Source organism: Alosa alosa, chromosome 24 (assembly GCF_017589495.1).
Source record: "Alosa alosa isolate M-15738 ecotype Scorff River chromosome 24, AALO_Geno_1.1, whole genome shotgun sequence".
Classification (NCBI taxonomy): Eukaryota; Metazoa; Chordata; class Actinopteri; order Clupeiformes; family Clupeidae; genus Alosa; species Alosa alosa.
Genome location: NC_063212.1, coordinates 13,962,906 through 13,989,353, shown reverse-complemented (window position 1 = coordinate 13,989,353; position 26,448 = coordinate 13,962,906). Strand labels below are relative to the sequence as shown.

The 26,448-nt window shown below is 43.8% G+C and overlaps 2 protein-coding genes across 6 annotated transcripts in view; both read right to left on the bottom strand.

Moving 5' to 3' along the window:
* Nucleotides 1–441: 441 nt before the first annotated feature.
* LOC125289419 (kinesin light chain 2-like) lies at nucleotides 442–19,357 on the bottom strand. 5 transcript variants are annotated; one of them, XM_048236239.1, is made up of 16 exons: nucleotides 19,134–19,357; nucleotides 18,887–18,957; nucleotides 16,362–16,634; nucleotides 13,705–14,011; nucleotides 13,032–13,248; nucleotides 11,006–11,195; nucleotides 10,314–10,487; nucleotides 5,175–5,274; nucleotides 4,678–4,727; nucleotides 4,189–4,256; nucleotides 3,877–3,988; nucleotides 3,278–3,427; nucleotides 2,297–2,421; nucleotides 2,107–2,164; nucleotides 1,445–1,567; nucleotides 442–1,340 (listed from the first exon to the last, which is right to left on the bottom strand). In XM_048236239.1, exons 3-15 carry the CDS (start codon nucleotides 16,590–16,592, stop codon nucleotides 1,484–1,486), a joined length of 1,866 nt encoding a protein of 621 aa, XP_048092196.1. In that variant the 5' UTR covers nucleotides 16,593–16,634; nucleotides 18,887–18,957; nucleotides 19,134–19,357; the 3' UTR covers nucleotides 442–1,340; nucleotides 1,445–1,483. The 5 variants fall into 5 exon arrangements, with proteins under 5 accessions (XP_048092196.1, XP_048092193.1, XP_048092197.1 ...); XM_048236236.1 differs by having other exon boundaries at nucleotides 442–1,567; XM_048236240.1 differs by having other exon boundaries at nucleotides 442–1,567; nucleotides 3,877–3,985.
* A 762-nt stretch (nucleotides 19,358–20,119) lies between these two features.
* The window catches only part of LOC125289281 (phosphofurin acidic cluster sorting protein 1-like), a 55,900-nt gene continuing 49,571 nt past the window's right edge, over nucleotides 20,120–26,448 (bottom strand). The window contains exons 22-24 of the mRNA XM_048236029.1: nucleotides 26,088–26,326; nucleotides 25,308–25,427; nucleotides 20,120–24,628 (exon numbers count right to left, since the gene is read on the bottom strand). Of these exons, the coding sequence (XP_048091986.1) occupies nucleotides 24,510–24,628; nucleotides 25,308–25,427; nucleotides 26,088–26,326 (478 nt within the window). The 3' untranslated portion in view covers nucleotides 20,120–24,509. The remainder of the gene's footprint in view (nucleotides 24,629–25,307; nucleotides 25,428–26,087; nucleotides 26,327–26,448) is intronic.

The following is a 26,448-nucleotide window of genomic DNA, read 5'->3' as shown; positions in this document are numbered from 1 at the left end:
TGGCGTCTAAATGCCCTGTGACTATTACACAGCAAAATGGCTACAAAATTGTTGAATTGTTCGATTATTCTTCTACCCTCTCTCCCACCCCTTCCAAGGAGCAAGAAAGAAACAAATGCAGCACAGAACGAAACATTCCAGTCAGCGTGAGGTTGTGTTTTTTTCTCTCTTCTTCATTTGTATATACAGGTCGTACCAAAAAGATATCAAACGAGACATCATGGCTGACGGCAACAAATTGAGTGTGTGGTGGGAGCCAAAAAACAGCTTTCAGATTTAGTGCACAGAGGGCAACACACCACACTTTTGGTGAGTGAGTGAGTGTGTGTGTGTGTGTAGTTAAGTGGCTGAGCGAGCGACTGCAACTGAGCCACACCAAAACACTCATCCCATTGCCATCTGTCCTTCACTCTTGTCGTTTTTACCTTCCACTCACCCCGGCAATCTGTCTGTTTGTTTATTTATTTATTTATTTATTTATTTTTCCAAATTCCAGTGACATCCCCTAAGCTCTAGAATTGTAAACAAAATCCCAGTGCGCTATTTACAAACAAACAGAACAAAAACACAAACAAACAAACCCCCAAGTCAATAATTTAAAACCGTATATACATACAAACCAGAAGGCAAAACGTGAGGTGCAGACCAAATTCAGTACTGCTGTCGCTTTTTAAAATCCTTTCTTAATAATAACAATAATAATAATAATAATAATGATGATGATCACAATAATGCAATAAAGTGGGCCTTTACATTTGACCTTTCACCTCTCCCAATAACTCCAGAAGGTGTCTCTATACTCTCCCATCTTTGTTTTTGTGAGATGGAGGTGTTTATTAGCAATAGCATGCTAGTGCAGTGAGTTCCATGGAATGGGAGATTTAGGCATGCAGCATGGATCATGCCACTGGTGAGAAGCAACTCCCCCGTCATGTCATCGTCATGGAAACCTGACTGTAACCAAGTAACTCAGCAGTTCTAAGAAAACTAAGTAACTCAGCTTGAGTGAGTGTGTGTGTGTTTACTGTGTGGCTATATTTGTACCATGCGCTCACGATTTTGCCAACCTGTAGTACCTCTAAAAAGCCACTAGATGTCACTAAGTACAGACATCCTCCGCTCCCCAATTCAGGTCTAGTAAGCAGCATGCTAAAGTGTCTCTGTTTGTTGTAATCTATCTAAATATACAGTATGTTTGATAAGTTATTTTGCATGATATGAGCATCATTTACAGCACAAGCAGACAGCTCTATTGCGTCCCAAGAGCTGTGTCAAAACAGAAGGGTGTTTATTTTCCCAGCGACTCTTTTTTTGTTGTGGTTTTGTTCATCTTAATTTTTCTAAAAAAAGAAAAAGGAATCTTGAGTGAGAACATCATTTTGTGGGCATAAACGAATCATGACTGAAATTGGAAGCTGACAGCCTGTCCTGATTGGGCTCTTACGTTGGGCCCGCCCCTCGTCACGCCCCCAAAGCTACAGGTTTAGCCAACCAGAGAGCTACGCCGAGTCAGGTCCACGTTGCTGGCGCTTAGGCCTCTGGATTCTGATAGGCCGGCATTGGCGTCCTGTAATGAGAAGAGCGAATAGGAGTTAGAGACTGCCGAAGCTTGGGACGACTGTGTATGCCTGCGTGAGTGGGTGTGTAAGTGAGAGAGAGTATAGTAGTATAAGTATAGTAGTTCGAATAAAGATAAGTAGTATAAGTATATATACTCTTTTGATCCCGTGAGGGAAATTTGGTCTCTGCATTTATCCCAATCCGTGAATTAGTGAAACAGCACACAGTGTACACACAGTGAGGTGAAGCACACACTAATCCCGGCGCAGTGAGCTGCCTGCATCAACAGCGGCGCTCGGGGAGCAGTGAGGGGTTAGGTGCCTTGCTCAAGGGCACTTCAGCTGCGGCCTACTGGTCGGGGGTTCGAACGGGCAACCCTCCGGTTACAGGTCCAGAGTGCTAACCAGTAGGCCACGGCTTCCCCAAAGTGAGTGAGTATTTGAGTCAGACACAGAAGACAGAGAGAGAGAGATGAGAAAAAAAGGAGAGGCCGGAGTGTGTGTGTGTGTGTGTGTGTGTGTGTGTGTGTGTGTATATAAGACACACCTGTGATTGGTCCTCAGCACTCTTGTTGAGGAAGTTGAGGGAGCTGGCTCTCTTCATACTGTAAAGCAGGCAGATACCAAACTGTTAGACCTATTCACTCTCTCTCTCTTTCTCTCACACGCTCTCTCTCTCTCTCACACACACACTCACACTCTCTCTGTCAGACATACACACACACATAGAAACTCACACAGGGTTGCGAGGCTCCTGAGGGCCACTGCCCTGTAGCTTCTTGACCAGCATCTCACTGCTGCGTCTCAAGGCGTCGCGGATCTTCCCAAAGGAGCCACTACGACGCAGGGAACCACTGCCATCCTGCGCACACGCACACACACACACACACGCACCCACACACGCGCACACACACACACACACACACACACACACACACACACACACACACACACACACACACACACACAAGACTGAGATTGAACATTTGCTATTTGATTTGCAGGCGTTAAACTCCTTAAACTGAACTCCAACAGATTCATATTCAGAACACATTCGGTCAACAGAAGTAGTAATCTACACAACAAAGCAAGAAGGATAAAAACAAAACATGCATGAAAAAAAAAACAACAACAACAAAAGATGGTCAACAACTTCATGCACGAAAAAGGATAAAAATGAATGTTTTTTGGAATAGACAACAAGGGTGACACTAATAAACAGAACAGACTGCTGTATTGTCACTTGTAGTGGTTTTGGTGGCATATGAGTAAAACAGAACATAAATGAACAAGAGGGATCAACTCTACACCGCAAAAAATAACATCTAACCAAGTGTTATTAATATTATATTAAGATCAAAATAATCTGTTCGGTATTGTTCCCAGTATGAGACTGACTTAATTTAAGAACACTTTGACTTATTTTAAGGAGTCTTATCAAGACAAATTTACTCAACGCACTGGCAGATAAATCTGTTTGTTTTTAGGACAAATTTGCTTAACGCACTGGCAGACAAATGTACTTGTTTTCAGGATGAAAACTCTTCTTAAATGAACTCTTCTTAAAATGATTTTACGAGAAAGTGCTAGGTAGGTCTCTTTATACTGAAAACAATACCAACTAGATTTTTTGATTTTGACACGAGATCAATAAGACTTGGTCACTGGTCAGTAGTTTTTGGTGGCTAACGGAGTAAACGTGCGGTTCTTTGACTGACCCCGTTCCACTCGGCCTCGTCGCCCTCACAGTCTCCCCGCTGGCCCCCGGGGCCGTTGAGCCCGTCGCGGCTCTGGCGCCGCTCCGCCCCGCTCAGACCCCCGTCCTTCAACAGCTCCACCACCTTACTCTGGTTTATGGCATCGATGCCCTGAGAGAGGGTGAGGAATAGAGAGAGAGAGAGGGGGGGGGGGGGGGAGAGAGAGGGGGGGAGAGAGAGAGAGGGGGGGGAGAGAGGGGGGGAGGGAGAGAGAGAGAGAGAGAAGGGGGAGAGAGAGAGAGAGAGGGAGGGAGAGAGGGAGAGAGAAAGACAAAAGATGGGTGGACAGATGAGACAAAAAAAACAGAATATGAGATGCATGTTTGTGTAGTGTTCGTGCTTTGGCAATGACCTCATGTGACATCATCCTCTATGTGTGGAACTACAGAACCCATTTTTCTAAACAGACACAAAGTTTAACCTGTCTGTTTGTGTTGTGTGTCTAATCAGTGGTGCAAGCAGTCCTTGGGATGTACACCTCTGAGGTGCGTGTGTGTAGTGTGTTTCTCTATGTGTGTGTGTGTGTGTGTGTGTGAGTGTGTGTGTGTGTTCACTCGTACCTGCTTGCGGTTCTTGGTAGCACACTCCTCCAGAGTCTCAGCAGCCTCCAGTTTGCCCTGACGCCGGTACAGCGCCCCCAAGCTCTTTAGGGTGGTATTAACCGTGGGACTTCTCAAGAAGAGGACCAGAGAGAGAAAGAGGGAGGAGGGGAGTGAAAGAGAGGGAGGGAGTGTGAGAAGAGAGGGAGGGGGAGAGGAGAAGATGGGCGATAATGAGTATCTAATGCAGGAAATGTCTTTGTTCTCTCGACATTAAAGGATGACCTTGGGCTCACACACACACACACACACACACACACACACACTGCTCACCTGTCAACCTTGCAGGCTTTATACCAGCTGCCATACTCTCCATAGGGACCGGAATCCTTCCGCTTACCCTGCAGAGATGGATCAATAATTTAGCGTTAAGGTACATGCATGCACTCTCTCTCCATCACACACACACACACACACACACACACATGGTTTTAAGGACACTATATAAGCTCACTGTATCTATCCCCTTTGTTCTCATATTTGTCAGTCACTCAGTGATACAAACACTCATCCAATCACCCACCTTACCACACACACACACACGCCAACATTCACACCATCAACACACAACATTCATCAAAGAACACCTATGCTAACATTCTCATTAACACACAGAGCCAGTTCATCTTCACACATACATGCTCTTTCTCTCCTTCACACGCAGGCACACACACACACACACACACACACACACACACACCCCTCATTAAGAGGTGTCTCCCACTGGGTTAGCCATGTGGAGAGCCTCGGGCGCTAACCCACCTTGGTCTCCTCCCTCTCCTCCGCATGCATCCAGATGGGCTTGTTGTCATCTGCACAGGGGGACAGAGCCGTGATTAATCACACTCACATACAGGATACGATTATCGAACCATACACAGGTCACCATTACTGTAATTGAACTGTATAAGGAGTGAAAAAATGTGTGCAATGTATGTATGTGTGTGTGTGTGTGTGTGTGTGTGTGTGGGGGCGACGTCAAAGAGCTTAAAAAAAATTAACTAAGTTCTTCTTTCTTTCAAACACACACACACAAGTTAAGCTGTCCCCGGTATGACGCTAGCCAGGATAAACAGACACTATTCTCAGCACACTTATTGACTGTTGAGGCTGATTCAGCAACACAAGACAGATAAACAACCAACTTCCTCTCTCCTCTCTCCTCTCTAGTGTGTGTGTGTGTGTGTGTGTGTGTGTGTGTGTGTGTGAGTGAGTGAGTGAGTGTGTGTGTGTGTGTGTGTATGTGACGCTGAACTCACTGTTGACAGATCCAAACTCCTTCTCGTGGGCACGGGTCAGAATCTCCTTATACAGACATTCGGCGTCCTTAAACTTGCTCTGTTTCAGATAGCAGGTGGCCTGGAGAAAGAACAAACAGCACACAGGGGGTGAACAACAAACCTTGGCGGCTAGACAAGCAGGGGATTAAGAGATTACTTTTAGACTCATCAAAATTGGCAAATGTCCTGCCAGATTTGACACATCAAAAGTGACAGTCTCCTACTGAAACGATGAATGATCACATGCTTATGATGTAATATAATAAGTGCATTGGAGTTACCACAAAAAGTGCAACGACACTTGAACTCTTTACTTAGTCCATCAGCACCACAGAAGCGAAGTAGGCTCTTACCCCTATTACTTGGCCCATTGAAATAGCATGCATTTAAAAACAGTGGCAGCGGTAGATATTGAGAGCATAAGACTACAAAGGAAAAACAAGAGATCAGCACGGAGACAGTGAGTCTTCTAGAGGTGAGACCTGCCCGCCAGGGTTCTGAACTGTAGCTGAACTCAGCTAACTTTAGACCACCACCATAAACAGCTGCTGACAGCATATGTGAGTGTGTGAATATGTGTGTGTCTGTGTTTGTTTGAGTGTGTGAAAGAAAATTTCAACACGTTCATTTTCACACATTCTAAATACATTGTTAGAACAAATTACATAAGTCATTTAATTATATATTATAAAAATGTGTGTTATCATAGCTTACTTAGTCAAAGTCAAAGACAAAAAGGCAATGTTTTTGTATTTTTATATTACTCTTTGGTTACTCCTGGCTGTATCTTCATAGACAGATCTCTAATAACTGTGGACGTGCTAACCAGATTACTCTTCTATTTATACAGACAGATCTCTGATGAGCGTTCTGGAGGTGTTCACTGCTCACCAGGTTGTTCTGTTATTACTCTTAAGGGTCGTTCACACCAGGAATGTGAGAGAAAGTGGAATAGATCATTATGTCCAATATTTCAATATGTGGTTTAATGTTCTACATTATGTCCAATATTTCAATAATATGTGGTTTAATGCTCTACATTTCTCACTAGTTGGTCACTTTGATACTAAAGGCCGTCACACACGGCCAGCGATGCGATAGTCGAACGCGACGGTGGAATTCTGTTAATGGCTTTATTACACACACTACTGGCGACACGATTTCCCATCAATTCAGTGGAGATACAATAGAAAACAGCTTTCTGGTCAGTGTAACGTATCAAAATCGCCCTGAAAATTAGAAAGAGGCTGATTAGAGTTATGAGCCCGTGACGGTTGCATTGTAATTTCATTTGCCGTGTGTGTTTCCCCTTTCACTCCATTAGATTCTATTCAATTTTGCCGGTTGCCTGCCATAAATTGCCATCGCATTGCCGGCCGTGTGTGTAATGGGGTGATGGAATGGATGAACAGAGCATTTTACCTTGTTCTGTGATGTTAACACAGAAGGTATAAAACTTAGGTCAGTCCAAGAAATGCTCAGATGTTATTTCACAAGACCAGTTACAACCCTATAACTAGATGTACCGCATAGCGGTACAAAATATGACCGCCGCTCAGTCCTGTACATCCGTTCCGCGAAAATAAATCACACTTCAATTTGTCTCCATATTTTACTCCATCCCCCACTCTTGAAACTTTTGTGTATGCTTGTTTGGCATGCCTGAGTGTGTGTGTGCGGCTGCACAGAAAGTAGCCTACTGGTGCTGAAAAGGTGAATAGATTGTAGAATAGCCAAAGAAGATGTAGCATTGTTATAAAACCTTTAAAATCTCTAAACAATCAGGGGATTGTTTAGAGATTTTAGTAGGGCAGTTCATCACAGTTCATCCATTGCAACTGGATTGATGAAAGGTCACTTACACCTGTAGGCTACATTGTATTTGGGAAAAGCAAAAGGTATCAGCATAATGTTATTTATTTATTTATTTATTTTTTATGTATTTATAAACAAAAACATCTGTCAGTTCCATGCCGTTTTCAACAGCTATCAAAAACAAAGGTCATTTTTGGATGGATGGATTTTTTGTGAAGGTTTCTTCTTCTACATAAGATTTGTGTCATCTTTAGTTCATGTAATACTTTATTGTCAATGCACAAATTAAGTAACAGTAGTCTGAAACGTTATTGTTAATGCACAAATTAAGTAACAGTAGCCTAGTCTGAAACGAAATGCTGTTTTACATCTAACCAGTGGTGCAAATAACTGACATGTCCAAATGGGCCTTGATGAAATGCGTCGCTAGACTGTTCATACACATTTTAACGGGCCAAAGTTGAAGAGCTTTTGTCCGTTATTGTTCGTGCAAATATAGGCTGATTCATGTTCCTTTGCATTGTTTAACTGAGGTCCATGGCTAGTCTGGCTTTCATCAGACCAAGCTCAATCTTTTAAGAAATCAAAAAAAATAAATAGCGGGCAGATCAGCCTGGGTTCACCCAGCCTAGTCCATAGGCAACCGATATTGTTTAATTTTCCGATTGAGATATACACGCTCTGGCTATTCTAAATGCAAAAATGCATCAGGGAGTTATGACAAAACGGTAACTAACAAACTAGATCCTAATAGAAAGCTGTTAGCTTCCCTAAGCTAAAGGTAGGATTATAAGGTAGGCCTATTTACAACATAAATTGTCAATAGGCTATGCTGGCGACACAAATAAAATCTCCTTTGAAACCAATGGCTTCGCCTTACAGTATCAAGCCGGACTTAAACTGTCATATCGTGGCGAAAAAAGTTGTAATAACATTCACGCAGCTCCATGAGTCAAGGAAAGCGCGAATGAAGTAGCCACTTCTAAATGGGACCCACAACACAGTAGCTTAAGGTGTTTTGCTAAAGCAGCCATAATGAAATGAAGGTGTCATTGTTTGGATACTTCACACACCGTGCTTTTTTAATTTCACAGACTACAACTACCAAGCTATAATCAAAGCACATCGATTCCCCTCTCACACCCTGCACGCACTTAAACAAAATAAACAGGCGTCTCAGTCTCACGCATGTATAGGCAAAACTGTATCAGACCGGTGTAACGTTGGTAAATCTTCCATTGCACAGAATGATTTTGTAGCACGTGCAATAAATGACAGTCGAAGATACAAACAGTGCTGCTATACATTTGCTTTGGTATAACCGCATTTATAGTTTTCTACAAATGCAATCAATCAAATGCCTCCATCACTCAACCAACGCTAACGGTAACATTACCTAGGTCCTTATTGATATTACAAGATTAACGCATTACCTGCAGTAAAACCAAGCATGTCCGATAAACATCCTCAGATTTATTTCGCTTCAAGAAGAAATGGGAATTACACTTCATGTGAACATCGTCCTATCCTTATTAGATGTTCGCTGCGGTAAATTACAGTCCTTGTAGGAAGCGTCCATTGTTTTTCCAACCCACTTTTAACTTCCAACAAAATTACGTCTCACTGCAACGATCGCCATCTAGTGGACAAACGACTACTTCTGCCAATACTGAAAATGCAGCCATGATGATGATGATGATGAATATTTATTTTGGCTTTCTTTTAATCCTACTGAATTTGTAATTATGTATGGGCGTTCTAATACCGATAGTATGTGGGTGCCTGTGTGTGTACATGTGTATATCTGTGCACCGCCATTTACAGGCCAATGAGTGTACAGTCACTAAATGTACACATAACCTAATTTTTTAGACCCCCATGGATGAAATTCTCTTAAACTTGGCATACCCCCAGAGAATGCCAGGTCAATCATACACATAAAATTTGGTGCAGTTCTGAACATCTTAACTGAAGATAGGGGCGATTAAAGCAGAATAATATTGCATTTTCATTTTTACGGGGGTGGGGGTGCAAATCACAAATGAGTGATTATGAGCGGGTTGATGTGGGCCCCTTGAGACCAACATACCATAAAAGATTCTTCATCCTCAGTGCCACGGTTCAGGGTTATTTAGGAAAAACTGTTTTTTTTGCGGTTCAGGGGCCCAGCACGGGGTGGTGGTGGTGGTGGTCCGGTGGTGGGCCTAAATGAAAATTTTCCGTAAAAAGTCTAGTGGGGCTACATACCGAATGCATGCCAAGTTTTGTGTATGCATGCAAATTTGGAGGGTGTCATAATGATCCTACACTTTTAATTTCGTGCAGTTTTGACCTTGTCAGCCAGAGATATTGAGATGAAAACACCTAATTTTTGCTTTTTTAATTTTTAACTAGGTGGGCTTATACATTAAATAAGTGGTAATGGGATGGGTTGACATGCCCCTTAAGACCAACATACATAAAAAGGTGGACCTCCTAGGCCCCACGGTTCTCGAGATATTCTCCGAAAACTGTCTCCGCCACCTACAGGCCAGTTGGTGTATAGTAACATAAATTAATTTATTGTGTGGCCCCCCATGAACGGAATTCCACAAAACTTGGCGTGCATACTGAGGGTGTCATAATGATCCTACACTTCCAATTTCATGCAGTTTTGACTATGTTAGGTCACAGATACCTTCAATTACAACCTCATTTTTACTTTTTGTGTTTAACTAGGTGGCTATACATGAAATGAGTGGTTATGGAATGGGTTGACATGGCCCCTTGAGATCAACATACAAAAAAATGGTCCTCCTAAACCCTACGGTTTTGAGATATTCACAGAAAACTGTGTCTGCCCTACCCTCCTTTTCGGGGGTCCAGTCCAGCGGGGGCTACAGATCAAAACGAAAAAACGATGGTTCCATGCTATCCATGTGGGGTTACATGCCCACCAAGTTTTGTGTACCCGGTCTTTTCAGTGTCCCGGGAATCATTGACGGAAATTTGGGCATGAAAAAAAAAAAAAAAAAAAAAAAAAAAAATCTGACTAAACCTATATGACCGCCGCTTCGCTGCGCGGCGGTCATAATTAGGCTGGAGTAAAATGGTTCGTTTTGGCAGATATACGACCCCCCGTGGTTTTTCTGGTGGATTCTGATTGCTATTCATTACCGTTATAGTTTATGCGTGGACGTCGTCATTCATATGAACTAGAATTATATTTTTGTGCTGTTAATGTTATAGTTATCGTTCTCGGTGTTAACAGCCCTTTATACAGACAGATCTCTGATGCGGGTTATGGAGGTGTTCACCACTCACCAGGTTGTTCTTGGTCTTGGCCACGTTCGGGTCGTCGGCGCCCAGCTTGCTCTCATAGATTTCCAGGGCACGGCGGTAGTAGTACTCCACCTCCTCATACTTGCCCTGGTTCTGACACAGGAGCGCCAGGTTGTTCAGCTGTTTGGCCACGTCAGGGTGGAACTTCCCCAACACCTGAGCACACACACACACACACACACACACACACACACACACACACACACACACACAAAGGACATATGTACAGATAAGCGTGACAGTAGACCTGAACAGATGCAAAATAAATATGAACATTTCTTTCATTTCTTTTTCTGTCTGCTGCTGTTGATGCACCACAAACTGTAATGGTCCTAGAGCTGATTTTCTTACTTTATAAAAAAAAAAAACATTTATACTCGTATTTGCCTAAATGGTTTAATATGTGGTTTAATGCTCTACATTTCTTACTAGTTGGTCACTTTGACACTAAAGGTTGTTTTCTATTATAACGTATCAAAATTGCCCTGAAAAATAGAAAGGGGCTGATTAGAGTTATGAGCCTGCGACGGTTGCCTTGTCTTACTTCTTTAGATTCTATTCAATATTTGCCTACATTTTGCCTCCATAACACTTCCATTTAGGCCCTAACACCTCCATTTGCCTCCATAACACCTCCATTTAGGCCCTAAATGGTTCAGAGCAGCCTGCGGTACCTTCTCGCGGATCTCCAGGGCCCTCTTACAGAGCGGCTCGGCCTCCTTGTACTTGCCCCTCTTGCCGTAGAGCACGGCCAGGTTATTGAGCGTGGCGGCCACGGCGGGGTGGTCTCTGCCCAGGGTCTTCTCTCGGATGGCCAGCGCATCGTTGAGCAGGTGCGCCGCCTCTTTGTACTTGTTCTGGTCTCTGAATGTAGAGAGAAGAGGAAGACACTTAGATATGGGTAAGTAGTCATAGTCATAACACATGACAAGGTCTCCAGGAAGCTGTGCGCTAACTGTGCAAAAGCAAAGTTTGAAGGACACAGCTATTATTTCAATGTAAAAAAAAAACATTATTCCCAACCTTGTCAATGACTAAATATTGTTCCTATTACCGGTAATTCAGCTACATTTCCTCTAGTGTATAAAGTAACACGGAAGGAATGTGTTGTTGATGTGTTACAAATGTTTCACAGGCTACAGTAAGTGAAGGACATCTGAATGACTTATTCTGGTCCCTGACAGAGCATATGAAGCCATTAATCGACATTTTATTTCACTAAAAGCTATGGACAATTACCTGTGAAGACGCAAAGCAACGTATTTAGCTTTAAATGTACATTGCACATTTGACATTGAGTATTAGCCTAGCATTGCTTTACAGAGTCACTAGACTAAACTCAAATGATAAGAGAGGTTCAGCTGATGGATGTTATTACACATGCAAGAACATCCCTTGTTCCTAAGGCTGGTTAGAACCAGAGGCGTGCCGTTACTCATTTCAGCTGTGGCATGAACATACACGTGATGTGTCGTGTTCACAAAATCAAAACAAATCCAGGCCTGTATCTAACCTCAGTGGGGTTGACGACCCGACTACAAATATCCTTTTGACGACAATTATATTTTCAACTTATTCTGATCTCTAGAGTCCAGAAATGTGGATATTCAGACATCCCGACAAGCCATTACTTGCTCCTAGTTCCGGCCAGGCAGCCCCAGATAGAACCCTGTAAACAAGAGTCCGACTCCATAGATCTGCAGACACTGCATAGCCATGGTCTATCCCGACTGTCAGGTCAAATGACATGGGGAGTTTAGTCTCTGCAGTCGCCCAGAAGCGCTTCCAAGTACAAACAAACCGGGAGGACACTGGACAATTTGTACTGTCTGTGATGCTCAGAAGAACAAACCAAGCTCCTCAAATAAGCCTTTACAACTTTTTACATCTACAGAGAGAAAATATTGTAGCAGAAGCCTTGAACTGTTGCCATTACATACATTATGGAATTCTGTGTTTTTTGTTAATGGGTACATTTAGTCTTTTTAAGCCAAACATGGCATTTCAATTGGGTGTCTGGGTCAACTATGTGAGTTTCTCATAGCAAATTAAATTGCAGTGTCTCTAAACTGACAAACCCAGTGCTGTAGGAAGGTTCCCCCGTCATGCAGAACTGAGATGGCTGAAGTAAGACGAACCACGACATCGCATCAAAGGTTTGTGGACGCAGCACTTCACCATAATCTCTCATTCTGATATCTGAGGCTGTTGCAACAGTAAGTCCAGATTGCAGTCTGGCCTCTGATTAGAAATCAAAGTGGGACGGGCTCAGGGACGCGCGAGGGCAGTGGTGGAGTCTGTACTCTGTGTACCCAGTGCCCACAGGGATCCACAGTTGAGTCTTACTAATGGAGCTGTATGTAATGTAAGTATAAAGCAATTTCCTGAATGTGCGCCCCAATTTTACCTCCCACTCACTTCCTGTCTTCTCTCTGTCCTCTCAAGTAAAAGCTAGACAAAGGCTACAATATACAGTGGAAAGAAAAAGTAAGTGGAACTAGTCTTAGCCTTACAATTACCTGCAAATTACCTAATAATTTGTCCAAAAATATGGTCTGTTATTCAGCTGAACACAATCTGTTTTCACTAACAAACACATAAGTTATAGCCTTGTCCCTGTCCACTATTCACTGTTCTACCAAATAAAGGCTAAAAAAAAAAAAACACCCAAAAAAATAGAACCAAAGCCAGGTGGCTCACCTGTAGACCAGGGCGAGGATGTTGAGCATGGTGGCCACGTCGGGGTGGTCGTGGCCGGACGTCTTCTCCAGGTCCTCCAGGGCCTGCTTGCACAGGGGCACGGCCACCTCGTAGCGGCCCTGCGAGGCGTACTGGATGACCAGGTTGTGCAGCGTCCGCAGACGCGCCGGGATCTCGTAGCCACCCTGCTGAGCTGCCACCTCACCGCTCGGTTGATCTAGAGGACACACAGAGGTCAAAGGTTATCGGGGATTTTGAGACTCCCGTTTCGAGCAGCAGCCTGTCATATGAGACTTTGTGAAACTTCAAATCATATTGTGATATATAATGGTCATTCATATTCAGGGGCAAAAACATTGAAATTATTTTATATGGCAAATGAATCCCAATGTCTTTAGTAGTACTCTCAATCAATTTATCTGCTATTAATCTCTGTTGGTTAATGGTTATCAGTGGAATGGATATAAAAGAAAAGCAGAAATATACTGTAAAATAAAAGAGAGAAAGAAACTGAAAGAAATGAATACACAAGGACAACAGAAAGAATAAATAAATAAAGAAAGACAAAAAAAACAAAAGGAAAAAGAAAGAAAAAAAGAAAGAAAGAAAGCAGACAGTAAAACAGAAAGGCCAACATGAGGGAATGTTGTGAAATGAGGGAATGTGAACGCACTGGGCCCCTGCTCGTCGTCGTTGGGGAAGAGGTCGTCCAGGTTGTCCTTGTTGTTCTCGCTGGCCTTCTCCTCGCAGCAGGGCGACGCGTCCTCGTCCAGCTTCTTGATCTGGTTCATGAACTCCAGGTGCTTCTTCTCCTCCTCCAGCTGGGCCACGCTCTGCTCGCTGCGCTGCAGCTTCTGCTGCGTGCCCGCCAGCTCGTCACGCAGCCACTGGTTCTCCTGGCACAGGCGCCGCACCTGCGCCCGCAGCTTCTGCTTCTCCGACTCCACCGCGCTCAGGTGGCTGGACAGCGCAATGATCACCTGGACGAGGAGGAGGAGGAGGAGGAGGAGGGCGAGATGAGATAGGAGACCTGTGTTATTACCTGCATTGTCACCTGAGGGGTTATGGGGAGGGTAAGGAGAGGGGATATCTGTGTACATGTACGCAAGAAGAGAAAGGAGAGGTGTTATGTTATCCAATAAAATTGGTGTTGGTAGTGTTCTTAATGGTGTTATTATTTTATGTTATATTACTAAAATATAATTGCTTATTTTTTTATGTAAAAAGACATGGAGACAGCAATGGGGAGGAAAAGTGTTATTAGAGAGGACAGTGAGACCAATGCTATTACAGGTATGGTACTTGAGAAGCAAGAAGGGTGGAAGACTAGGTGTTACCATTCTATGATTATTTAATGCTAGATTATTGGTCATTCAAACATAAAACATTCCCTATTTTATTTTATCTTACTTGTTAAAAGAGAGATGAGAAAGGATCAAGGAGGAAGTGTGTTTTTATTTAAAGTTATAAAATGGATTATTTATTATTCCATTATCCAACAGAAAGTGGGAGGGAAGTGCAAAGAAATCAGTTTAATTATTATCACTGTATTGGTGAATTATTACTAAAAGTATGTCAGAATGGGTGGGATGTTTTTTCATTTTATGTTCCTCATTCTTTACTACAAATGTTTTATGAATTTCATAGGTTTGATTTTGATCATTTTGAACTGTATTGATGACTTATTACTATTAAGCGAGTGAGAATGGGTTGGCTATTTCATCCTATTTCTTCATTTAATGTTCCTCATCCCTTACTGCAAATTTCTATGAATTTCATTAGTTTTGTTTGGACTTTTTAGTCCTTTCAGATAAATTATCCACAAATGCTTTTATGCTTTTGTATTTGGCTTGCTGGTAAAGAGGACTATGTATTTCAAAATGACAAGCTATTCCAATTCTTATCATGAGTGGTAATATCTCACAATATTTTCACTTGTCTCTTTACAGCTCGGCCTCTGGCCTTGTGCCATTGGGCAAATCCCAGCTCTGGGTATATCCTTTACTCCACTCTGACTAGTGCCATGTTGCATATTCATCCCTTTTCTCTTTCATCTGGCTTATCAGTGCCTTACACCCACAGCTGAGCTGCCCTGCCATCATCTAGTTCCCCAAGGTCAAGCCCGGCATGTCCTCACACCCTTGGACCCTTGCCCAATCTTACGGCTCCCTGGTGCCCTGGTCATCTCTCTTCACCCCCCCCCCCCTCTCCCTCTCTCCCAGACCTGCACTCCCTCTGAGTAGACCCTTCTCCCAGACCTTCAACACCCTGAGTAGACCCTTTTCCCAGACTTCCATATCCCCCTGAATAGACCCCTCTCCCAGCCTTTAATCATCCCCACTGGGATGTGTGTGTGCTAGGGTGTCCAGCCTGTTGAGAACCGTGGGGAAGACAGTCTGGGCTCATCACCCTGACATCATCCCAATGGTCCCCCTGGTAACCTGCATCAGCACCACCATCCTTTGATTACTCACCACTGAACTCCATTTAATATATTAAATCAGGGGATTTAGTATGTACTGTAATAAATCAGGGATGTTTTCAAAGTCATCCTGACTTGATCACCAGTTTGTGATTTTATATAACTTGCATGAAGGAAAAATGATGAAAATAAGCATCCAAACTTATATATAAAATCTTTGCAGCTTGTCTCTTTTACCTTCTTGTAGTATGGTCTTGGAGTATGAACTTGCATACTTAATTATTAGGCCATGTTTCCTTTCCTGTAACCTGAACCTCTTCCTCCCATGGGTTCTTCCCCTAGCTAACCACACCTTGACCACCACCTCAACCCCACACTCACCAACCCTCTCTCAGTGACCTTTGTCTCTCCCAAGCCCATCTAGGTGGCCTCCAGCTTATGACATCACATCAATCTCTTGCCCCTTCACCCAGCTATTCCATCACCCCTCTTTCACTTCACTTCCGTCACTCTAAGGCTTAGCTCAATAGCCTCCAGGTTACAACCTCCACCACCTCAACAACCACCATCATCATCATCATCATCTTCAATGCTCTTCTTCACCCAACCGTTTCCCTTCCAGTTAGCTGTGCCTTTCCAAGGCTCTAATTTGTTGTTCCAGGAACATCACAAGAACGTTAATTCAAGGAACTGTTACTTGATGAAATCATGGTAATTTCCAGGTGACCAACACCACCGCCGCCATCTTCTATCCCCTTCACCCAGCTGTTTCTCTCCCTACCTTTCCAGTTGGCTATGCCTCTGCCAAGGCCCAACTCAATGGCCTCCAGCCAGGTAGCCACCATCACCAGTTATTCTCTACCCATCATTCACCCAGCCATTTCCTTCCCCTCTCTCTCGCCACGTACCTGTGCCTCTCCAAGGCCCAGCTCGATGGCCTCCAGGCTCTTGCGCAGCAGGCCGGACTTCTCCTGGGTGGCGGCGGGCAGCTGGGCGCAGTCCAGCATGGAGCCCAGCAGCTGGTTGTGCTCGCCGCGCAGCGTCTCCAGGCCCTGCATCACCGCCTTGGTGTTGAGCACGATCTCATCCTGGCTCAGGCGCTCCAGGGACTCCTCGCGTGGGTAGACCATGGTGGACATCGCCCGGGGGGGTGGGGACTTAGGGCTCCTCGGTCAGATGGGCTGGTGGAGATGGGGCAGAGAGAGAGATAGAGAGATGGGGTTGAGCGGGCATGCAAGGAGAGGGATCAGAAAAGACCAATAGATGAACAAGTAGAAAAGTTGATTTTGGATTGTTGTCAATTATTTGTTCAGGAAAAAGAAAGGACCATAAAGAGAACAGAAGAGAAGAGAAGAGAAGAGAAGAGAAGAGAAGAGAAGAGTGAAAAGGCTAAAATGCCTGGTAACATTGATTTGAATCACTCCAAAGAGGCTGGCTGCAGTGTAAACAGTCGGATGACAGACATCTTTAGCAACCAGCTTTCTCTGTATTTAAGAGACCAGAAAACATTAATCTGCTGCTATGATTCAGATATGCGTGGCGCCATATGAGGCATGACTAATAGCTCCTCTGCCACCAATACATTAGCAGCCAATCGGCTATTTTAAATATTGCATGACTAAATTGCAGGCGTCACAATTATTCACTTCCTGAAACACTTCCCACCAGCTCGGGCACCATTGCGCGAGAACATCCCTGTGCAGACGCTGCAAAACGCACCCGGACTGACCGGTACACCAGTTTGACAGATGATCAGTCAAACGGAAATGGACAAAACCAAAAGGGCTGGAAGGAATCGGCGGCACAAAGTGTTGCAGTTGCTATTGACATATCTGACAGCCAACCCCGAGCCCACTCCAGCGTCCACACATAGAGAATTCGTAGCTTTTGAATATTAGTGTCTGTTTGCAAAAAAAAACAACAGCAATAACACATAGCCTAATGGCAATTTACTTATGGCCTTACAATTACTCTGCGACACCAGCGCAACCACTCAGCTATTTGAGGTCCCATCCAAGTGATCTGGTAATAAGTAGGTTAACTGTAAACAAAGCTGGGGTGATGGCTTCCATACTGACTATGCAGATGGCACCGAGGCTATGGGAATAGACTACGCGCCACAAACACTCTTCCGAGGTGGAAAATAAACTCACGTGGATCTTCTAACAGAAGAAGAATGGTGCGGTTACTTAGCGTCGTCTATTCTCGTCTCGAAACCACATTCAAAACTTAGCCCGCACTCAGATGTAAACAAACCGGCTGTCTGTCTGCTGCAGCGGATGCTAGCATATACTGACTGCGCAACTCGGCTCCGAGCTCTCACCTAGTGGTGGCCGAGTACCTGAGATTTTATTCTCTCGCCACCAGGAGGCCCTCGCCCACACCCTCCCTCCCTCCCTCTCCCTCAGTCTATTGACTGCAATGCACCAAGAGAGGGTGCCCGTTTCATCCGGGCGGAGAGAGATAAGATGTCTGGAATACCGGTTAGGATAACGGGCATAATATAAAAAAAGTATTCCTTCAGTTACATATTTCTAAGTCAATCACAAAAAGGCGAAATATCCTGCATTACGCATAATAAACCGAAGGGTCTGTGTAAAGTAACCAAACTTGATGGGATGACGCGCATCAAGGTGACCGACATCGAACGACTTCCACTTCCAGTCTCTCACATCCAAGTCTGCATGTTCACATTGCACTGTCTAGTTATGTGTCCTCCAACAGACCATTCGTGTTAATGCACGAGCGAGCTTCGCCATCCTATTGTATTTGTAAACACGTCGTGCCAATTCGCAGGCTAAGATCATCTCCATGTAAGACTGATTGTGCAACACAACCTAATGTGCTAATGAGGGCGATAATGTGCTTTAGGGTACTGTGTATTTTATGGCGTTAAAACTCCAAGAATAAATACGCACAGGCCTATAACAAGGCTGTCTTTCAAACCTACGCAAGAGTCTGCTCACTTGTGACATTGTGTCAAGTTGGTGATACATTTCATCTGACCGAGGGCAATGTCATCAGCATGTGTATATGAGGCTAGTCTAGAATTAACTATTCCCATCTCACAAATATAACTTTAGGCTATTTGAATTATAAACTCAATAACAAATGTGATGTAGTGCAACTATCGTGTTAAAAATAATCGTGCCTGCGTTGTTACCATGTAGCCTAGTGGAGATGAGCGCATCTCGTGTTTTTAGCCGGTAGGCTAACGTCCTACTGGTCCCTGTAACAAAGCCTGACCTAGTGATGAGATGCCCGCCTTGCATCATCGCTCAGTCCATACTGACACGGCACCAAAAACGCTCGGCCTTTGACATTTCAGATGTGACCCAGACATAGGCTACACTACAGGCCTACAGGACAGCGAAAGTGCTAAATAATCCAATAACAATTCAGTGCACTTGAATCGATGGCCGAGACTGCTTACCTTTATCTGCACGTTATTAACGCCAGGGATACGTTTAGATCCTCTGAAAGTCGTTGAAGAGTCGATAAGACCTGTTTTCAAAGAGAGTGCAAGTTGCAGTGATGTTAAATAATGTAACGCCGGCTCGTATATCACTAGAATTCGTGGAGATACATTGTAACCAGTTACGCTAGCGTGGCTAGCTAATGCGAGCGAGCCCGTTAGGAATTAGTCAGCCAAGTAGTTTTCAATCGGCCTGTTGACGAACCTAAAACTCAGTTGCGCTCACTAGGCAGTAACGAAGCTCACAGAACGGGGCGTTTTTAATTCATCCATTCTGATCCTTTAGCCGCTAATGGATCCACGTAAAAGAAGGCAAGTCTCAGTTGTTTTCTTTATTCCTGCGCTCGCTGCGTGGAGGCGAGGATGACAGCAGGAAGCTGAAAATGGCTGGTGCGTAAACGCTCCCAGAATCCACAGGCTTTTCTGACCGGCGCGCTGACATCATCCCTGTCCCAGCCCACTACCCAACAACCACCTAACCCCGCCCCGCCCTGGATGCGGATGAGCTTGCGCCCCTAGTTGCCCTAGGCGGGGGTTGGGCCAATCACCAATTGTATACTGCTATTGTATATTACAGTAACAGAATAACTAGGCTAGCCTAGGCTACAGCATCCTACCTAGTCAAGTGCTCTACATGAGACAAGCCAGTTCAAAACATAAACCATCTTGGCTGAACCAATTATGTTTTAACCTAGTTCTCATGCCTTGGTATACAATTTATAAATGATGTGATATGTCATGTGTAATGACACGTAAGACAATTGGCTACAGGACTAGAGATTAAGTGCAAATAAATTCTACCCCAAGGCCTAATGTCAGCACCAGACACAATAAATAAATACAGTGGAATTCCACTCTCCTTATAGGACAGCAGAATGATTGTCTTTTACACATTCTAATGCATTTGTTTACAGATCTCTTTTTGGGAAAAGTATAAACAAATAAAACACCTGATACTCAGAATTATTGGTCAATGCTATATTTTAATCCTCTCTGCCATAAGATGCATTTGGTCTAGAGGTATTTTTATTTTTACCAACAAAAATACGGCAACTTTAAATGTGCCTCCTGCATTTATTATGTGTGTGATAGTTCTCGTTCTTTAAAGGGACACTGATCTAATCGCACAGTCAAACATCGCACACAAAACAGACTGGTGACCTGCACTCAACAATAACTTACAAATGAAGAGAATGTTTTTTTTTTTATTTTATTCTTAAAAACACAGTAAACATGTCCACATGTCATCATCCCACATCGTTTTTCGTATTGACAACTCAATTATGAAAAAAGCATTACTACAAAAAATGTTAAATAAAAAATAAAACACATTGAAAAGAAAACAGGTAATATTACAAGCACTTCTTCATGATATGTACAAGCATTGTCGCTTATAGGCAAAGAGGCAGATGGCTAAGACTTGCAGAAGAATACAACAGTGTGCACTAAATTTAACTTGTCACGTCCACAAGCTTGGCTCGTGTCTCTCGTAATGTTTCTTTTCCAAACGGTGAATTTCATAGTTCAACATTATGCTGATCAAACGACTGCATTAGATATTGATTGATGCATTATGCTGCAAGAAGACATCTTCTGGAGGCCATATTCTGGAACATTTCTTAAGAGAGAGTTCAAAGCTTGGGAGCATGTGACGAATAGCCTTGTGAACGTAGCCTTTGTATGTGTGTGGCAATGCTACTACCGCAAATATAAGAGCAGCCAAGGACCAAATGCAATGTGATGTGGTTAAAACTGGGCTACTACAACTCAGCTTGTGTGCTTTCTAGTCTGGGCACATCTCAATCACGTCCTTGCACCAAATATGGAGAGATCACACCATTAAATCCACAACAACAGACACAGATACGGGTAGATCAGGAAGAACTACAATAAAAAAACGGACGACTTTAAAAAAAACGATGGAGATATTTTTTATGAGACAGAGAAAGAGAGACAGAAGGAAACAAAGAAACATAAACAAACATCCCACATTATTCAATCACACGTCACATTGAAAATACTGAACATCAACACTTAACGCCACCTAGCTCCGACACAAGTGATGATGTTAATGTAACTGATGTACTGGCAGTGATTCCTTCTCAAAAATTACCCACAATCCTTTTTTTTTTTCAAAGACATGAGAAAGCTTGACTCTGTCACCGATTTCCTATTTAAAACAACCCTTTCATGGAAAACCATCCGCTACTGCTGAATCTCTGTACAGAAATGACCTCGGGCCTAGCCTAGCCTGGGTCTCTTTCTAGCCCTTGTCTGGTTACCTATGTGGGTGATATCTGACAGAAGAGTAGGATGGCTCCTTTGTACAGAGGCTGTGTATAGGGTCTAAAGGTTTTACTACAGTGTCAACGGGCAGGGAAGGACTTCTTAGTTTAGTTTTAGTTCATGCACAAAGATCCATGGATCACCTGGTTATAGTTTTGAATTACAGGGGGACAGATTTACTTTAAAGCCTTCTGCCACACCCTGTGGCAGAGAAAGCTAGACAACAGTGGCAACAAGAGAGACAGAAAGACAGCAAAACAGAAAGAGAGGGTGGGAGGGGAGGAGTGACAGAGAGAGTGTGGTAGTTACTTGTACCACAATCAGACAATTCTGCCACTGAATCCTCAGACTTGGCAAAGAGGTGGAGTAATTAAGTAAAGGCTGTTGGCTGTAATTTTCCCTGGTGGGGAACTGATCCTTCACATTATAACATTAGCAACAGTAATGTCTCCACTCCACTCTCATTCTACACCCTGGTAGGAGGGGAAGAATCAGCCAAACATAATGATTAACATGGTGGACTAATTGAAGCAGTTAATATCCTAAGAGTCTTTCCATTATAGGGCAAGGGCTAGTTTGGGCCCCTGTGTTTGCTTCCCCCCCTTGAAGAACATGGATTTGTGGGCTTTTAAATTAGATAACGGAAACCCACCATCCATGTCAGGCCTCCTATTGAGAAGGAGCACACAGCTTCAGGAGCACCATGGCAAACAGTACAAAGAAAGAAAGAAAGAAAGAAAGAAAGAAAGAGAATGTGAATGGACATACTGAGTGTCTGGTGAGCTCCAAGTGTCTTTGTGCGAGAACTACATGATAGTGTGACATTAAGTGACAGACAGAGGGTAAAGGGAAAGAGAGTGTCTCCATTCCACCGCAATACTGCAGAGGCTGTAACTCTACACCACTCTCCCTTCCGGACACTGACGGAACATATTGACCCATTAGAAGATTAATACTTTCATTTTTTTCTCTCTCGTATTTTCTTTCCCTCAAATAATACTTTATCATGTGCCACATGGGAGAGACTGGGTTGCCCTGGAGACGACCCCTGGTCAAGCCATCACTGTCACCGGAGTGTGACGTTTTTAAAGGTCACATCTGTGGGTGTGTGTGTGTGTGTGTGTGTGGGTAGGTGCGTAAGAGAGGCCTGTGCATTCTATTGCAGGCAAGCTGTTAGACAAACACAAACGCACGGACGGACACACACACACACACACACACACACACATACATAAATAGGAGAAGTACATTCAGGTCATGCCCATCTCTATGATGGGCAAGTTGTGTTATTTGGACATTGTTGATTAAAGGGAGAGGTCAAATTCTTTCGACACGTACAAGGTCGTGGTGGCTTGCCTGCTGTAATCCGTTGCTAAGGGTTACCACAGGGTACCAGGGAGTCACATACCAGGGCACACCAAAGGCTAAAATTTCACACCTTAAAAACTAAACAAAATACACACATACACACGTACTAAACCTCACAACAGACACACTAAAACACACACACACACACACACACACACACACACAAACACACGTACACTGTATCTTAGTTGGGACAACGTGTCCATAGATATTTGTCTTTTGTTTCACTAACTAACTACAATTTTAACGACTTTTAACATTTTGTTTCCACATTTTTATGTCCACACTAGTCACTGAACATGGACAGAACGGATCACAATATCCCCACATACAACGGCCACATGGACATGTCTAGAGCTGCCAAACAATGTTCCCGCGCCCTTGCTGATGTGTAAGTGTGTGTATGGGTGGGGGACAGTGTGTGTGGGTGTGGGTGTGTGTGTGGATGTTGGAGGGAGGGGGTTAAAGTTGCTACAGCAACATATGTTGTGCTTTGGGTGGTTCACATAACCTATAGATACACACGGGAAAAGCTGTGATTAGATTAAGTGCATAGCGAAACAACCAATAGGGTGCCAGCCCCAGTTCACCTGTGCAAAACCCTAAGCCAAAGGCCCGCCTACAAAAAAAAAAGCAGACAAACAAAATCTCATCGCAAACATTATACAAATAAAAAAGTTTTAACACTACATAAACAAAAGCATGAAAAATACTGACTTTATGTGTGAACTAACACTTGGTCTCCTATGGGTGTTCCTTGTGAAGGACACCCTTAATAGGGAGTCACGTCATGTGTCATCCACCAGCCTCAGCCCTTGCTACCCATCTTTGAGTGACAGATCTCTTTCTTAGAGAGGGCAGCCATTTTGTTTGATGTCCCCATCAACACCAACTGCCCAACTACACAAGTACTGTCAACTGTTTTAGTCTACATTCGCATAAACTGTGATCTTTGGAGTAGTTAAACAAGGGAAAAAATGACTTAAAGGATCTTGTTTTGTTTTTTTTTTTCTTTAAAAAAGGCCACTTTTAAAAACGGAAAACACTTTTAAAAACGGAAAAAACATACGGACAGATTCACTGGTTAAACTAAACTCCACCAACAGACAGGGGCCTTGGACAAAACAAATGACAAATCTGAGAATCTGTGGCCATAAGGGACTCCAACAAGTGAGTGAGTCCCAGACATGCAGTAAATGGTGGTCATATTTAAAAACCACATCCGAGAAAGTTCCCAGTAGGATATACTGCTGCTCAGAGATAACGGTCATAGGGGACAACATGCAGGTCTTGGACACAAAGCAGGAGATAGAGAGAGAGTGAGAGATAGAGTGGGAGAGCATGAGAGAGAGAGAGAGAAAGAAAAAGAGAGAGAGAGAGAGAGAGAGAGAGAGAGAGAGAGACAAAGAAAGAGAGAGGCTCTTGCTGTTGGAGCTCAGTTTTAGTACATGACTGTGAGTAATCTGCCATTAAGGGCTTGCTGTTGGGACACTTTTGCTGCTTTTAGGTCATGCTACATAATGAGGGATTGGCATTTGGCTGATCGGCAGTATTGTTCTTTTCTTGTGCTCTGTTCCCTCCCATTGCCCCATAAAGGTACGCTCAGTACGAGCATCATAGAGGACTGGGGGTGTGGGGGTCTTTTAAAATAAATTAAAGTGACAAAGCGCTATATATCCACCTCACACTTGATTCAGACACACACACACACACACACACACACACACAAACAAACAATCGGGATCTATATGCCCCATCCCATAGCCAAATAAAAACTCCACAGAATTCCAAGGAGCAACGATTCAACGGGACACAACTAAAAACAAAAACAATACACAAGGCCGGCCCTTGCAGTTCTGCTATGATTGGCTGACAGGCATCCCGGTTGGCAGGGGGGGATTTGACGGGCGGGAAGAGGAGGCCGGCCTTAAGAGGGCGGCTTGCTATAGCCGAAGAGGCCCACGGGAAGGTACTTGACATGTGTGGGCCACTGAGCAGCCAGCTGGAAGAACTTGACGTCGTTCCACTCCACGCCGTCTATGGACACTGAGGAGGAGAGGAGAGGAGAGGAGGAAAATGGGAGAGGAAGAGAGGAGAGGAGAAAGGAGGAAAGGAGAAGAGGAGAGGAGGGAGGAGAGAGGAGAGGAGAGGAGGAGAGGAGAAGAGAGAGGAGAGGAGGAGAGGACAGGTGGAGAAGAGGAAAGGAGAATGGGAGAGGAGAAGAGGAGAGGATGAAAGGAGAATGGGAGAGGAGAGGAGGAGAGGAGAAGAGAGGAGGAAAGGAGGAAAGGAGAATGGAAGATGAGAGAGAAGGAGAAGAGGAGAGGAGGAGAGGAGAATGGGAGAGGAGAGGGAGAAGTAAGATAGAGGACAGGAAATTAGACAATGGACAACATTGGCACAACTCAGCTGGCCAAACTGCATCATAGTTTTGTTCACAGTTTTGTCTACACAGAATCCTGTTGGCATTAACAATATCTTGGACAAAGCCAAGGACAGAACGTTTATTTTCCAGGAGTAAAAATGCATTATTGTTTTTCTTTACTGACCACAATTTAATTAGTATAATATGCTAAAGTTTCAAGGTGTATATATAATAGGTTTAGGTAGCTATGAGACGTGAACTGTGTGTGTGTGTGTGTGTGTGTGTGTGTGTGTACGTGTGTGTGTGTGTGTGTGTGTGTGTGTGTGTGTGTGTGTGTGTGTGTGTGTGTGTGTGTGTTACCTCTGAGGATGGTTGGCTGCTGTTTTGCAGAGCAGATGAGACGGCTGATGCCCTCGATCATCTGGCTCTTGGAGTCCATCTCCTTCTCACGCGGCTTCTTGCCAAGGAAGATCTGCGGGACTGTGGAATGAAGGGTTCATAGCTTACACTCAATGTGTGAATGTGAAGAAAGTGACTCAGAGTTTGGTTAACTGATAACTGATGTTGATGTGGTGCCAATACCATCAAGCAAGCCAGAGCCCAAAGCATCGATTATGGTATGTTTGCTTATTAAGAAATGTTCAGATCAAATTGGTCAGGTATTAGCACATTCAGTGATGATATTATCCAGTTAGACCGATCAGCAATATCAAGCAAGTGTTTACGTTTCTTTCTATGTATAGACTCTTTCAATAAAGAAAACAAAAACAATGCTTGAACATTCTATTTTGTTCCCAATCTACTTCCGCTTCATTAAGATAAAAATGTTAATTTTTAAAACGGAAGCCTTGTGGGAACAAATATGATGCTGATAATGGAACTCTCTTGAAACGGTGAATATGGGTGTATCTGTCTGTCTGTCTGTGTGTAAAGTCATACAGTATATAGCGTAAATAATATGAGTTGTTCTGGTCAAGGGTTTTTCTGGCACAGTATGCAAATGGTGTGTGAATGTACCTGTTTACAGAGTGATTGTGTTTATGAGTGTGTGCATTGATCTTGTTCTTATCAGCAACTATTAGTTAATATGCATGATCAGTGCAAGGACATTTCTGTGAGTGCATCTTCATCTGCCCTTACCTTTCTTGTTCTTCTCTTTGGTCACCACACTCATGGCCATGGTGCTGACCTGCGCGTGCGCCTCGCTGGCTCCCCCTGGTGGCAGGCGGCTGACCTGCAGGCAGCGGAAGGCACACTTGAGTGTGTTCTTGCAGCCGGTGTCGCGGCGCTCCCCCTCACGCCGCTTGTCGGCCAGAGAAGCCAGCCAGTAGTCCACCTGCAGGCCGATGGCGTCCATGGCGTGAGGCATGCTGGGACTCCTAGTGGGGAGAGAGGGAGGGATAGGGATTAGGTGATTGGTTAAGAAGCAGGATGTTGATGGATGGCACACAGGAGATCTCTCTCTCTCTTTTCTCTCTCACACTCACACTCACACTCACAC